The sequence below is a fragment of the Pecten maximus genome, chromosome 17 (genome assembly GCF_902652985.1).
Source record: "Pecten maximus chromosome 17, xPecMax1.1, whole genome shotgun sequence".
Taxonomy (NCBI): Eukaryota; Metazoa; Mollusca; class Bivalvia; order Pectinida; family Pectinidae; genus Pecten; species Pecten maximus.
Window position 1 is genome coordinate 29075249 of NC_047031.1, and position 15831 is coordinate 29091079.

The following is a 15831-nucleotide window of genomic DNA, read 5'->3' on the forward strand; positions in this document are numbered from 1 at the left end:
CGTATATACGTCCCCGGTATACCAGGGGGGGGGGGGGGGAGGGTCCCGTATACCCAGGGACGTACATACGTATATACGTCCCCGGTATACCAGGGGGGAGGGTCCCGTATACCCAGGGACGTACATACGTATATACGTCCCCGGTATACCAGGGGGGAGGGTTCCGTATACCCAGGGACGTACATACGTATATACGTCCCCGGTATACAAGGGGGAGGGTCCCGTATACCCAGGGACGTACATACGTATATACGTCCCCGGTATACCAGGGGGGAGGGTCCCGTATACCCAGGGACGTACATACGTATATACGTCCCCGGTATACCAGGGGGAGGGTCCCGTATACCCAGGGACGTACATACGTATATACGTCCCCGGTATACCAGGGGGAGGGTCCCGTATACCCAGGGACGTACATACGTATATACGTCCCCGGTATACCAGGGGGGAGGGTGCCGTATACCCAGGGACGTACATACGTATATACGTCCCCGGTATACCAGGGGGAGGGTCCCGTATACCCAGGGACGTACATACGTATATACGTCCCCGGTATACCAGGGGGAGGGTCAATATACGGATCCATTCAATGCACAGAAGAATGTCGGACACGTCCATGTTAATATGAAACTAGTTTCTGTTTGTATCTATAGTTAATATGGATGTATTTATAGCTTATAGTCAATATAAATGCATCTCGAAACAATATATACATGTATGTACACTGTATCTAAGGTCAATATGAATATTTGTATAGTCATTATAAATGTTTTTAAAGCCAATATGAACAGATTTATATTCAGAATGCACATTGGTTAACGACAAATATAACATTAACTGTATTGACAGTATGTGTCGTTATTATCAGTAAATTGTCGCCAGAAGTTATGCGTAAATACGTCATTAAAATGATAGGATATGCCGTTATAAAATCCCTGGTAGGAGTGGGTATTACACGCACTCGAACACATGACATGCTTCTGTGTGTGTCTTTCCTTCACTTCCGTGGGATGGGGCTGAAGATTTAGGTGAAGTTGACGAGCAAAACATTGATTTGTGGCCTCATTGTAAAATTTTTAATGATATCATTTTCAAATGTTTCCTGTCCAATATATCTTTTTGTCTCTTTATGTCCCAATGTATATACATGTCCTAATATGACACCGGCTGTTGTGGGTGTATTTACCCTCGAACAGATTATTTAAATGGATGACTCCTCCATTATGTTTCTATACCATGTTGATACCAGTAGTACGTCGGAACACCTCTATCTGCTGTCTAGAACCAAACGAGCAGGTCGTTCATTAGGACCAGTCAAATCCCTATATCGTTAGCACCAATTGGACATTTCCTAAGAATCGCGAAACTCCGCTTACGTAGCTGATCTATATATAGGAACTCTCTAACGTGGAGGCGCGAACTTCAGTCCACTAGTGAGTCCCGCCTCCTTAACTGCCGTATTTACTGCAGCGTACAAGGTCCTCGAGTGGTCATAAAACTGTCCAGAACAGAAGGGCGTTGTGTTTACCGAGAACCGGACACTCACATATCCGCACGACACTCACAGGATATTAATTTGTGTTATAATTCAACTCTGTGGAATTTTTAAAACCCCAGGAATCTTTCAAAATCCGGAAATATCCACACCTCGAAGTTTGAGCATAAAACGGATTTTTTTTTGTCTTTCGATTAGATATAAGTGGTGGTGGACGCTTAATACGACGTCATATCTTGTACAGGAATTTTCCAATGAAATGCGAGTGTAGGTAGAGAATATCACAAAGCTATAGAGTATAGGACAGAGAAGAGGGGCTCTGTAACACCAGGTAAGACTACAACACACCTGTGTCGGGTAGAGACTTTCGTACATATTACATCGCTACAAAGCTCTGAACGTGACCTTACACGGATGTGATACCTTATAGACTTTTAATAATATCAATATATTCGTCAATTTTTTTTCATAATAATTGATTATCATGTTCTTTATATCCATGTATAATTTTTACAGTATTTTGAATATTTCTATATAACTTTTCTCTTCGTTTTTTTAATCTAGATGAAGTGTATTGATCGCCTGGCCATTTGTTATCGACGGTCTACTTGTACATCTGACAGAATGGACGGTTAGTATGGAGGTGTTTCTCAAGACTCCAACACAGGTGCATTCTATTTAAATATCGGAAATCACGGTTATTTTTATCCTGGAAAGAGTTACGTTCGTCCCTTTAAAACATCGAGTGTGTCACAAGTGAATATTTACAAATATAAAAAGGTAATAAGTTAGATAAATATTTGGTTTTAATAATCAAATCACTATTTCGGGACGGCATTAATTGACACTAGTCTACCTAGAAACATTGTCTGTGCAAAGAGATTATTTTTTCAATATAAATCGAACAGATTAAGAATAAGTTAGATATTTTTCGGCTGTAATAATCAAATCTCTATTTTGGGACGGTATTGTATGACGACATTCAGAGACCGAGAAGGTTAGTACAGAGTATATACCCACAGCCGTACTGGAGGAGTGTCCTAAATCTACAACAAGCCAAGGAGTTACACAGCTTACTGACAGCATAAGTTCAGCAGACTTACAGCATAATAGCAGCAGAGTTTCAGCATAATTTCAGTATACGTCAGGATTAAACCGGATCACTGTGAGACAGAGTTTTAGGAACTGTTCGACAGAGTTTTAGGAACTGTTCGACAGATATGAGGACGCGGTATTCCTTTCTCCTCCTCACATTGACAGTGTATCACCTGGGCGGGGAGGCCTTCCTTCTCCCGGACTCATCATCCGACACAGGTAAGTCACATTTTACTTATTATAATTATTAATTAAACAGGTAGGTAAATTTATACTTACAGGTAAGTCACCTTTTAATGACCAAATCCACTTTTAAGCTACCCTTTACTACTTGCAAAATACAATCTACACATAATGTCTCTGTTGACTGTGATTTAAATGATTACACAGCCATAATTTGTTAAGTTGATATATGATAAGTTAATTGCAACGTTAGCGCATTACCAGTGTACCTGTTTATCTTTTCGTTACTTATAAGGAAATTGAAAACATAAATTGAATTAACAAAACATTATATCATGTATACTTTTATATACACGATCTCGATTTGACAAGCTGTGAAATAACATCATCAAATCAAAGGTCTGTGTAATTTGTGTAATATACTGGGAGTCAAAGACAGTATTGTGCAGGGAGAATCTCGGGGTTTTGACGAAACTGGGTAGCTAGGATCATATTTACACAATGTAGATGTAGTGTGTTATGATGGAATTTTCAAATGTGATCAGTACCTCCATATGGACCAACACTTAAGGGTTTTAGTATCACTCGATATTACCTGATTCGCAATTGTTGAAAAACCAATAAAGTGAAAGTGTTAAATTAAAGGAATGAAAATGATATCTCGACTCACGGTTATCACTGATTATGCCTAATGAATTTCACTGTGTGTAATGAATAAAAAAATTAAATTCATTTAAGTGTCACACTTTATCGGTACATAACACATTACGAAAAATACGGAAATTCACGGCAATATACGAAAACACTAGACATATATATACGAAAATAACGAACTAAACGGAAATAGGAGGGGTCGGGGGGGGGGGGGGGGGGGGGCGGATATCTACAGAGATATACGGAAATAAACGAAAACACGAGGAGATTTATACACAAATATACGGAAATAAACGAAAACACGAGGAGATTTATATACACAAAAATACGGAAATAAACGAAAGCACGAGGAGATATATACACAAATATACGGAAATAAACGAAAGCACGAGGAGATATATAAACAAATATACGGAAATAAACGAAAACACGAGGAGATATATACACAAATATACGGAAATAAACGAAAACACGAGGAGATATATACACAAATATACGGAAATAAACGAAAACACGAGGAGATAAAAAAACACAAATATACGGAAATAAACGAAAGCACGAGGACATAAAAAAAACACAGATATACGGAAATAAACGAAAACACGAGGAGATATATACACAAATATACGGAAATAAACATTGCGTATACACGCCAATACACAGAAAATTTACCTGTAAAAGATGATATTACTATTATATGTATAACAGTGATTTAACCGAGACAGTTCGGCAATTAAAATATGGATAAAGCTGGAATCTGCGATGCGACGTTACTCACTGTGACGTTAAATGTGACCGTAAAATATGACAATCCACAACAATGGTAAACAATGGTCACGGTTGTGGTTTTCGTTAGCTTTATATTCTGTAGGATTTATCATACTTTATGTTATGTTATTGTAATTTTTTTTTCAATTTCAATACCATTACCGTTAAATAGAATTCTACGAAGCTGAAAATGAGTAAGGCTAAACAAGAAATAATTTGTTTCATGAAATAAGTAAACCAAACCTATTCGGACATTGCAATCTATATACTATATATAACTGTACATATTGTATTGACGGGAGATGTAGAAATGTTGGATCAAATAAATTGGAATAAGTAGGGTCATTCTAAAAAAATACGTAAGGTAATGAATTGTACGCACAGGATACTTAATTGTACGGTGTATGTACAATATACTTACTTGTTCAGTGTTTGTACAAGATACTTAATTGTACAGTGTATGTACAAGATACTTACTTGTACAGTGTATGTACAATATACTTACTTGTACAGTGTATGTACAATATACTTGTACAGTTTATGTACATTATACTTAATTGTAAAGTGTTTGTACAAGATACTTAGTTATAAAGTGTATGTACAATATACTTAATTGTACAGTGTACGTACAAGATACTTACTTGTACAGTGTATGTACAAGATACTTAATTGTACAGTATACGTACAAGATACTTACTTGTACAGTGTTTGTACAAGATACTTAATTGTACAGTGTACTTACAAGATACTTACTTGTACAGTGTATGTACAAGATACTTAGTTGTACAGTGTATGTACAAGATACTTAATTGTACGGTGTATGTACAATATACTTACTTGTACAGTGTATGTACAATATACTTACTTGTACAGTGTATGTACAATATACTTACTTGTACAGTGTATGTACATTATACTTAATTGTAAAGTGTTTGTACAATATACTTAATTGCACAGTGTACGTACAAGATACTTACTTGTACAGTGTACGTACAAGATACTTAATTGTACAGTATACGTACAAGATACTTACTTGTACAGTATTTGTACAAGATACTTAATTGTACAGTGTACTTACAAGATACTTACTTGTACAGTGTATGTACAATATACTTACTTGTACAGTGTATGTACAATATACTTACTTGTACGGTGTATGTATAAGATACTTAATTGTACATTGTATGTACAATATACTTACTTGTACAGTGTATGTACAAGATACTTACTTGTACAGTGTATGTACAAGATACTTACTTGTACAGTGTATGTACAATATACTTACTTGTACAGTGTACGTACAAGATACTTAATTGTAAAGTGTATGTACAAGATACTTAATTGTACGGTGTATGTACAATATACTTAATTGTTCAGTGTATGTACAAGATACTTAATTGTTCAGTGTATGTACAAGATACTTAATTGTACAGTATATGTACAATATACTTACTTGTACAGTGTATGTACAATATACTTACTTGTACAGTGTATGTACAAGATACTTAATTGGACAGTGTATGTACAATATACTTAATTGTACGGTGTATGTACAAGATACTTAATTGTACAGTATATGTACAATATACTTACTTGTACAGTGTATTTACAATATACTTAATTGTACAGTGTATGTACAAGATACTTAATTGTACAGTGTATGTACAAGATACTTAATTGAACGGTGTATGTACAATATACTTACTTGTACAGTGTATGTACAAGATACTTACTTGTACAGTGTATGTACAATATACTTACTTGTACGGTGTATGTACAAGATACTTAATTGTACGGTGTATGTACAATATACTTAATTGTACGGTGTATGTACAAGTTACTTAATTGTACGGTGTATGTACAAGATACTTAGCTGTACAGTGTACGTACAAGATACTTACTTGTACAGTGTATGTACAATATACTTAATTGTACGGTGTATGTACAAGATACTTACTTGTACAGTGTATGTACAAGATACTTAATTGTACGGTATACGTACAGGATACTTAGTTGTACGATGTATGTACAAGATACTTTATTGTACAGTGTACGGACAAGATACTTAGTTGTACCTTGAATTACCATGTAACCTAGTTTTACAGTGTAAGTCAGTGATACTGAGTTAAACAGTGTACGTACAGGATAAATACATAATTATTATGGCCCTAATGCGCCGCCAAAAAACCCCACACTAATGGATTTTCCAAACGTGACAGTAGGTATACTGTGTTAATATGACATTAGGTATGTTGTTCAATGCTCTAACTTTCACGGTTTTTATTTCAGTACTTTAGAATTTTCCAAGGTTGATAACAAGTCTAGGGTACAGGAGGGCATGGGAAATACTAGTTGGCGTGTGGATTATTTCCGGGGAGGATTTGGTAGGTGTAACCGCTAACGTATCTACATCGATGCCTGCTCTGTGGTGGTGCTGAGGTTATAAATATTCAGACTCAATATAATTTGTCCAAATGCGAAAAGTCGTAGGATTTGATTTATCAAATGGGATTTGTTAACAATGAGAATAGGTTATCGCTAAGGCGGCCTGATCATGACAAGTATCCAAGGCAAATAACACAGGAAATATATTACATGACAAGTATCCAAGGCAAATAACACAGGAAATATATTACATGACAAGTATCCAAGGCAAATAACACAGGAAATATATTACATGACAAGTATCCAGGGCAAATAACACAGGAAATATATATCATGACAAGTATCCAAGGCAAATAACACAGGAAATATATTACACCCAGACCAAATTGTTTCTTGGTTGTTTCCGTGATATTTATTGGTGATTCGTGTGACAAACTTTGTGACCGATTTTTTATAAACTTCAGTAGACAGGGGCTTGGTACTTGTTGACATGACTTGCAACACAGGGACTCGTCTTATTTAATTTTTGATTGTTTTACGGGTGTTTAATCTATTGAACAGACACGTCAAGCGAAAATAGAGTTCACAGACAAGCTAATCACATAAAGGACATACTAAAATGTCTCCAACCTTATACAATAAGTAGAAACTGACGCGATATATAATTATCCCCTTGATAATTCTGTGGGGTAGTTTGAAACCTGTACTTCGGGACTGCCCTGCAGGTGTGAGCGTGTGGGTGGGTAGGGAGATGGATGATGGGGGATAGTGGACGGGGGTGATATGTCTATTATAGCAGTTTAAAAGGTGTTCGATTCATTACGATTGTTATATGAGAGGAACGATTTTCTCAGTATCACTTCAGATTGCCGAAAACGTAATGTTATTTTGAACAAGAAATATCTTTAAAAAAGATAAACGGCATAGTTTTAATGCTGGTGGTTATAATGTAAAACTGCTGGTGAAATAAATCAACGAACAAATGCGTTTCAGCACGGATAACAAAATTATATATGTTTGAATCATTTTTGGTGATAATAAGACTGCATTTGAATCAGGAATATGATTTTATCAATGTGTCATTTGAAAAGATATATCCACTTATTCAGCTTGCATTCAATCTTAAGTTTGTTTCGTTTTTAACTACATACTGCATTTTGCATTTACCGCCTAATTGACCAATCACATACTTCGTCTTGACCAGTAACCCACCTGTCGCGTCATATCCATGGCCAAAAGAATATTATACGGCTATGCCGAAAAATAAATCCCTAGTAACATGTACAAAATGTAAGCTTTCTCGTCACGTCTTGGCTCAGTGTGGCGGAAGTCACATCTGCGGAGTTCCGAGTTAGGGTCTACATACAGGTGTGTACCGTTAACCGACTGTACCGCGACATATTGAGATAGAACAGAGGTATCATAACCACGACCCTGACGACTCAATGTTTAACCGTCTGTTATATACTCCGGACGAAAAGGTGGGCTTTATTACTGTATACGAAGTACCACGAGGGCTGTAGTATCCATGTGTTTTCACCGCTAACAATGGTAGTCAAGATATGTAACATAATTATCACAGCTAAAAATATTAAATTGAAATTTATACCTGACACGGGTAAAAAATACATGCAGTATATTATAGTATGGGCATTTTGATAAGAAATCCGAGACATTACTTCCGAGAGGAAAATTATGTATCGGAAGTGTGTAATCTGGTTTTATTAGAAGATATTCCCTCTTCAACAGACAATATTAGTGTGCCGAACATCATTTCAAACTATTTGCTGTCTGGTCTGGAAACGAATTTTGATTTGAAATGGGAGTTACAAGTGTACCATAAAGTAAGATCTTAGTATATTGTCTGGTTGGCCGTTTGATTGTCATAGTTTATGGTTTGATGTTAGATATAGTTTTACCTCATTTCAACGCCGGATAGGTCAGTAAATGACGGTTCTCAAACGATGGGAACACTGACTGGCGAACGTTTCTATAGTGTTATCACACTGAAATGCCATGCCAGGCAATGGTAACGCGAAACCCAACTGGACTATACAAATATCGAGTCAGTTCTTACTGTCAACAGTAAAATTATCCATTCTAATAATTGTTTTATCTCGGCCTGGACCATAACACATCACCTTTATCGGAGACGAGAGCTCAAGTAAGGGCGATAATTTAATATACACTGTTTTGTCCCGGTCAGGGCCAGAACACATCAATTTTTTTAGAGACGAGAGCTCAACTAAGGGCGATAATTTAATTCATCACCACCTGTTGTGCATTAAATTTGCGCCCATGTAGGGACTTGGCGTCACATGTCAAAGTATTGTTGTAACACATGAAAACTAAAGGACGACATCTCCACAGGCGAGGTAATATGTAACTCTGGTAAAAAGCTATAGAAAATCTATCTTCAGCTTGATCGGTTGAGCGTTAAACTACGAAGACAGAGGTCCGGGTTAGATCCATATAGCTGAGCATTGAAATAGATTTGATACAATTAAGGATTTAATATAGTTATGTTGAGGTGTATGGGGGTATAAACCTCAATAGGTCTTGAGACAAATTTTATGAACTTTGTTCAATCCTTATATTTATATATATATATATTTTTTTATATTTTTGCATGATATTTTGTCCTTGACAAATAGGGACTTGTGCAAGTCTACCACGGAACTTACCGAAATGTACGTCATCACTCTTCGTCTACATATGGTTATTAACTTAATAACGAATTAATACAAATATTATGTTTAATGGAATTTATTTCATATAAATATGATCACTTTTAAAAAGGAATTTAAAAAATATAGTCCAAGCTTGACAAATGTATTCCTACGTCATTGAGTCTGAATTAAGTGGAAATATAAATATTGGCCCATGTCACAGTAAGTCAAGGGAGACATTACGAAGAAAAGGCTGCTGAGGAAAAAAATAAGATCCCAAATTTGTCGCCTGGAGCGAATCATTCAATGACGGTTTTGGAAGTCTTATAAGCCCAAGCTGTAGGGCAGATAAACCTCATACACAAAATGTCTTGTTTGAACACTAAAGAATGGGCAGCATGCAATTTTCCTGTCAAATGTTGCAATTATATGTCGTAAATCTTATTTAAATGACTGACCTTGAACCTTCCCCGACTCAGTAATGGTCCCCGCTACACAGTGTCACAGAGCGTGAGACGTACAATACCTATTTAGCTTCAATCACGTTGTCGATTACTAATGTCGCTATAGCAACGACTGCTTACATTTTGTAAATCAACTTTTGATGAAACGTGGAAGTCAGAAATGAAAGCTTCCTGACTTGATTTATTTGACGTCGAGTTAAATGTCCTTTGTGACGGGAAGTCCCCTTTTGTCGACATCATAATATGTCGACACAATCAGAGTCAATAAAATATATCGTTGTCTGCATCCATATCAACAGTTGGCACACGACAACAATACTATGACAGGTGCTTCATTAATATCGGGAGTGGCGATCATTTGTCTATGAAAACAATCATTCACGTGCACGATAATCTGTTGGGAATATCCTCGCAGCAAAGTAATCTTGGATACGTTAAAGGGAATCCCCCACAATGCTCCTTGGTATGACCCATGTTGATCTGCTTCCGGTTGGTAACTGTAAAATCGCCTTTCCCCCAACTATATTACTTATACAATTTCTACTGGTCTCTGTAGGCCTATATCAAGCATCACTAAGTGATATGTATGAATCAAGGGTTTTGCATTATGTTGCGTTTCATAAACGATTTTTGAAAACAAGTCTAAGACTTTTTCATGTTGCCGAACATCTGGCGATCTATCAAAAACCTATACTCCCGTGTAAATGTGCAATATACCAAGTCCATTGTTTTCTTTTCTTCGTTGATTGCAGATCATAGATAAATACATGTAGTGTGATCTGGGGACTCGACACATCTTTTCCTCAAATTTTGACATTATTTTATAACGGCAAATTTTGTTTAGATAACAACCCCCGATTGTACATGCTGTTAAAAAGCTTCCCACTCTCAACAATAATATCTGACTGGACTTATTTTATTCCGCGGATTAATGATTCACGAAGTAGTCTGTGGTGTAACCATGTCCTACTTTCTTGATTATACTCGGCCAAGTATTCTTACGCAAATGGACATCAAAGCCTGTCATCGCTGGTAAATATTGATGAAATACCATTTTCTTGTCTGTGTACTTGGCAGTGACGCCGGGCCGGACATGTGTACGGGTGGTCGTGGTAGATGTAACGGAGAACGGGGGCGCTGATGTTACTGGTTTTGATTTGTAGATTTCATTTAGACATTATTCCGTGTATTGCGAAATGTACATTACACAACAAATGGCTTCATTGATGAAGATATAGAACTATCAGAACAATACCGGCTACAGTCTACCACCTAATCATAACCGAGACTGCTATTACAGATTCCGAATGGCGGGTGTTCCGTGTAACGAAAGCCCAGTTCATAGCGTAAAGTTGATGATATCGATCTTTGTCACATTTCTGTGCTAAAATGTTAACTGCCAAATTTAAAGAAATCCACGCCATAAAAACAATATCTCCGACAAATAATTAGTGGTTGATAGGACAATATTATTGTAGCGAATTCTATTAAAATAATAAAATAAAATAAAAAATAGAAACTGACATCAGGCATACTTTACTTTAATATGCAATGCCATAAATTAGAATAATATTCAAATATTATTCATTATTTCGTTTTAAATCGGTAACCTAGAGATTTTATACACAAATACTATGCGATGGAATCAACAATGTTTTTATAACATTAAAAATATCTCCCTCCGTGAATTGTGTTATAATATTTCATGGCCCATCGATAATTTGATGCATTTAGGACCAAACAACACCAGATTTGAAGGATGTCTACAGAAATAACACACATCAAACTCGAACTAAAATGTAAACAGGTAAAAATCTATAAAAAATGACACCAAAAGAAAGAGAACTAGTTATAAAACACACGATATTTTATAGTACAGTTCTATAGAACGTGAATAATCAACTGGAAGCGACGCAGAAATTGTACGGAATAAATATTTCATAGACCTAACGTTCATAAAAGGTCTGACGAGTCTGTTTGAAATCGGGGCATTCAATCATAAAATGTTTGACAGTAAAAGGTACTTTGTATATAGCAGGCATAACAAAATGGAGGTTCTTCTTTAACATATAACTGCGGGTTATATATGTATATATATGGCCAAAGATGTGTTCGTTAAGAAAGTTATCGCTATCATGTGATAAAAATGAATTATATTGCTGATAGAATTTCAACCATTTCTCATAACATTTTGTACACAAATTGACCTCCAAGATAAAGAACTACAGAAGACAAAGATATCTGAATCACCGTCTGTTCAGATGTAATTATTTTTTTTTTGTTCAGATATAATTAAACTTCCGGTTTGAGAGCAGAGATCGAACTCAAAACCGAAGATTTTTGCTTTTTTTTTTATAGCGTAATGAAAACAAGATTTTCACCATGAAATGTTTGATGTCTTACGTGACAATGAGATCTGAAGCTTGTTGTATCGTCATTAACAATGACTCCCTTTGCTATCGTACATTGGTGTTACCGGAAACACAAATCGCCGGTAATAAAGCATTATAGTGACATTGATATAGGTCATCAAGGTTCAAGAAGTAGGCTTAACTGTCGACATATGTTATGATACCATTAAAGCCAGTCTTACCGCTCAGCTGAACAAAAATATCATACATGGTCACAGGGTAGCCACGGGTGTTTGAATAGAGACATACACAAATTTTGAAAATTATGAAATTTAATGAAATATTGGGTCTTTGGCACCTCCGAATCGAGACTTTAACATTTCTTTTACCGATTTCAAGCTTTTGGTCGCCTCCTTCCGGCCATTAACTGACGAGTCCTAGAAGGACTAAATACTAAACAGCTGTATGGTGTTCCTAACGTCACTGACGGGTCTCGGGACTAAAACAGCTATATAATAAAACAATTTGATTCATATTGGCTATGCTGTACCTAACTCTCAACTTGTTTTGTACGGTACAATTATCTCGTGTGTCTTGTGTGCAAACCTTAATGTTCCAACTTCATGTTGAAAGTTATACATGGTAGTCATACAAGGGTAAATCGTACTCTTAACGGTAAATCAACATATTAGATTGCTTGGTCCAATTTCAGTTATTTTGCAAAAAGGACAACATTAAATGAGAGCTAGCAATTTTAAATGTAAAGATTAGTGGGGTTATATGTTGTATAATGTACCATACGCATTTGTAAATATTAATTGGATGTCAGTGGAAAATCTACAACATATATTCCAATCCCATTGAAAGGTATGCTGTAATATTATTACAGCTGATTTCCTTCCAGGCTTTCATGGTTCATTAAGGTAGTTTGGTGGTGTCAAACCTTCGTGGATATACACTGTGTATCCACTTAATTATTTCTTTCCATTTCCGTGGCTCCTTATCAATCACAAAAATCGCGAATGTTTACATTGTGTCATTGAATACAACAGGGGGCCGCGGTGGCCGAGTGGTTAAGGTGTACCGACACTTTAACACTAGCCCTCCACCACTGGGTTGCGAGTTCGTAACCTACGTGGGGCAGTTGCCAGGTACTGACCGTGGGCCGGTGGTTTTTCTCCGGGTACTCCGGCTTTCCTCCACCTCCAAAACCTGGCACGTCCTTAAATGACCCTGGCTGTTAATAGGACGTTAAACAAAAACAAACTAATGAATACAACATGGCTACTTTATACAAGACTAGTTAGCTGTTCAAAATCAGAAATATAAAGTGCTGAATGGATGACGGAGGTTTGTTTCCTTATACACTGTCACATAGTGGAAGTTAAGTGGTGTTTTGATCAGCCTAACTGGACCTATCGCTAACCAGATACATCGCTGTGTTAATATGTTAAAACCTATTACTGGTACATTGTATATAAATATAGATATGGAACTCGTCCATTAACACTTCAAATCGTAGAACACATATCGATTGGGACGGATTTGGCCTTTTATTAAATCTGAAGGATTTATCTTCAAATATTTAAATACGAATGATTTATCTTCAAAATCGTGAATAGTGCTTAACCCTTTTTAAAGGAACTCCAACGTCAAAGAAATGGTGTGTTCGATTTAACTTTTATTTTGATCGAGAGACACAGAGCTAAACATGGAGAAGATATACCATATATATATCTGTAGTAGTGTTCCCTCTGGTCTCGATATTACCGGCGGACGTACAGTCCGAGATCAAGGAGGAGATTTATTGAAAACAAATACAACATATTTGTAGCCCGCTTTTACTATAGTATTTATGAGGCGGTCGGGGTCAACAACCCTTTATCGGTTTATTGTACCTGCTCCGGATGTAAGGTCATGTGGGATCAAGGTAGAGAACATGTGACTTTTATTATTACTAGAGAAAAGTAATCCATAAATCCCTGTCTGTGTGCATTCAACAATGTTTTAAGTGTATGTTACGCAACTTTTATAATTATTTCCAAAAGAGTTCGTTATCCATTAGATACTCATTAATATCCGTAACGTCTAATTCATATTCACAATATATCATTAATATTCATTCCGTCAAATTAATATTGACAATATCTCATTAATAATCATACCGTTTCATTAATGTTAAAATTATCTAATTATTGTGACGCCTAAGTTTGGTTAAATATGATTATAGGAAGCGACTTAACTCGAAACTGGGATATTCAGAACATAAATAATCTTAATAGATTTAATAATTCTTAGCATTGGATTAAACAGATGTGTCTATTCTTTACGTCTACAGATGTAAATAATCAATGTGATATATAGAATAGGCCTAGGCTATATATGGCAAACAGAAAATATTGACAATATTTCTTACATTGTAATTAAAGACAGACTTTTAGATATTAACAGACAGGGTTGCATAGAACAAATTAGAACATCTTCAAAGGGATTTTTGTATACATGTCTTGACAATGAATTTGGTATTCAGGGTTATCTGAGAAAACCATTAGGGAAAGGGTACTTAAAAGAAATTACTAAAATTCGACTGTCAGCTCATGATTTAAATGTAGTAAAAGGTCGTTATCAAAATATCCAGCGACACTTGAGAATTTGTTCTGTGTGAAAAAAAAATTCATTTTATTTTAAAATGCCCATGTTATTCTGATATTCGTAAGAAATATTTGAAAAGTTACTATTTAAAAAACCAAGTATGTTGAAATTGATACAATTATTTAACGGGCAAAATACCAAAGACTTAGAAAAATTGGCCAAATACATCAAAGTGGCAAATGTCAAAAGAGCTTCTTTAACATAGTTATGCTCTCCGAGTATATTGTCTCTGGCACGAATTTATGTTTTTTTGTGTGTTTTGTCTGATGTTGTCAATGTTATGTAAAATTTGTTTATTACAATGTATGTACATGTATATGATACTGATGAGTCGGAAGACTCAAAGTCAATAAAGAACTTGAACTTGAACTTGATACCACGAGGTGGGGTAATATACACTATATATAACTACATTACAATTATAATATAATTAGGCACATCATAATGTAATACACAACACAAGTTCAGTAGTAAGATGATAATGGACACAACTCACAGTATACTATTATTGTATCAGATATCGTACTAATATTTCAGTTTCCTGGTAGCCTGGTCAGTCGTGACAAGGGCTCAGCTGATGAGTGTTAATAGATCTGATGAACTCCCGATAGAAGTTATTTTACCATTCTGTTTCCAAATACAGACAGAACAAACAATAATGTCACTGTGAAGTAGAAACAGTCCTGGATTAATGACCAGTGTAAAACCCGATATCAAACAGTATAAACCTGCTCTAACAGAGTTTAATTATTGTGAACCATGTGTTCATAATAAAAACAACTTTATAAGACAATAGAACCAGACTTGAGATAGAATATCAACCTCTATAGGGAAGCGTGATATAAGGAAACATAACCCTAATACAATTCTATACCCGAGAGGTAGAACTATTATTAGACCAAACTAAGAAGGAAATGATTTTGATGGACATTCCATCTCATTATCTTCTATATCGATATAGACGCTGACGATTTTATCTAGAAACGTTCGCACATCAGAAAAATGCACAATTCTTGTCGATGAAATTTATGTCCGAACGATAATGATATGAGTGTTTGTGCCTACAAGTAATGAAATTAATGACGAAATATACGGGAAAAAGGCGTATCGTATAC

The 15831-nt window shown here is 35.8% G+C and overlaps 1 protein-coding gene across 2 annotated transcripts in view; it reads left to right on the plus strand.

Moving 5' to 3' along the window:
• Positions 1 to 1516: 1516 nt before the first annotated feature.
• The window catches only part of LOC117315921, a 30697-nt gene continuing 16382 nt past the window's right edge, over positions 1517 to 15831 (plus strand). The window contains exons 1-3 of one of the 2 annotated variants that reach the window (XM_033870343.1): positions 1517 to 1826; positions 2060 to 2162; positions 2482 to 2809. In XM_033870343.1, the coding sequence (XP_033726234.1) occupies positions 2716 to 2809 (94 nt within the window). In that variant the 5' untranslated portion in view covers positions 1517 to 1826; positions 2060 to 2162; positions 2482 to 2715. The remainder of the gene's footprint in view (positions 1827 to 2059; positions 2163 to 2481; positions 2810 to 15831) is intronic. The other variant, XM_033870344.1, reaches the window with a different exon arrangement.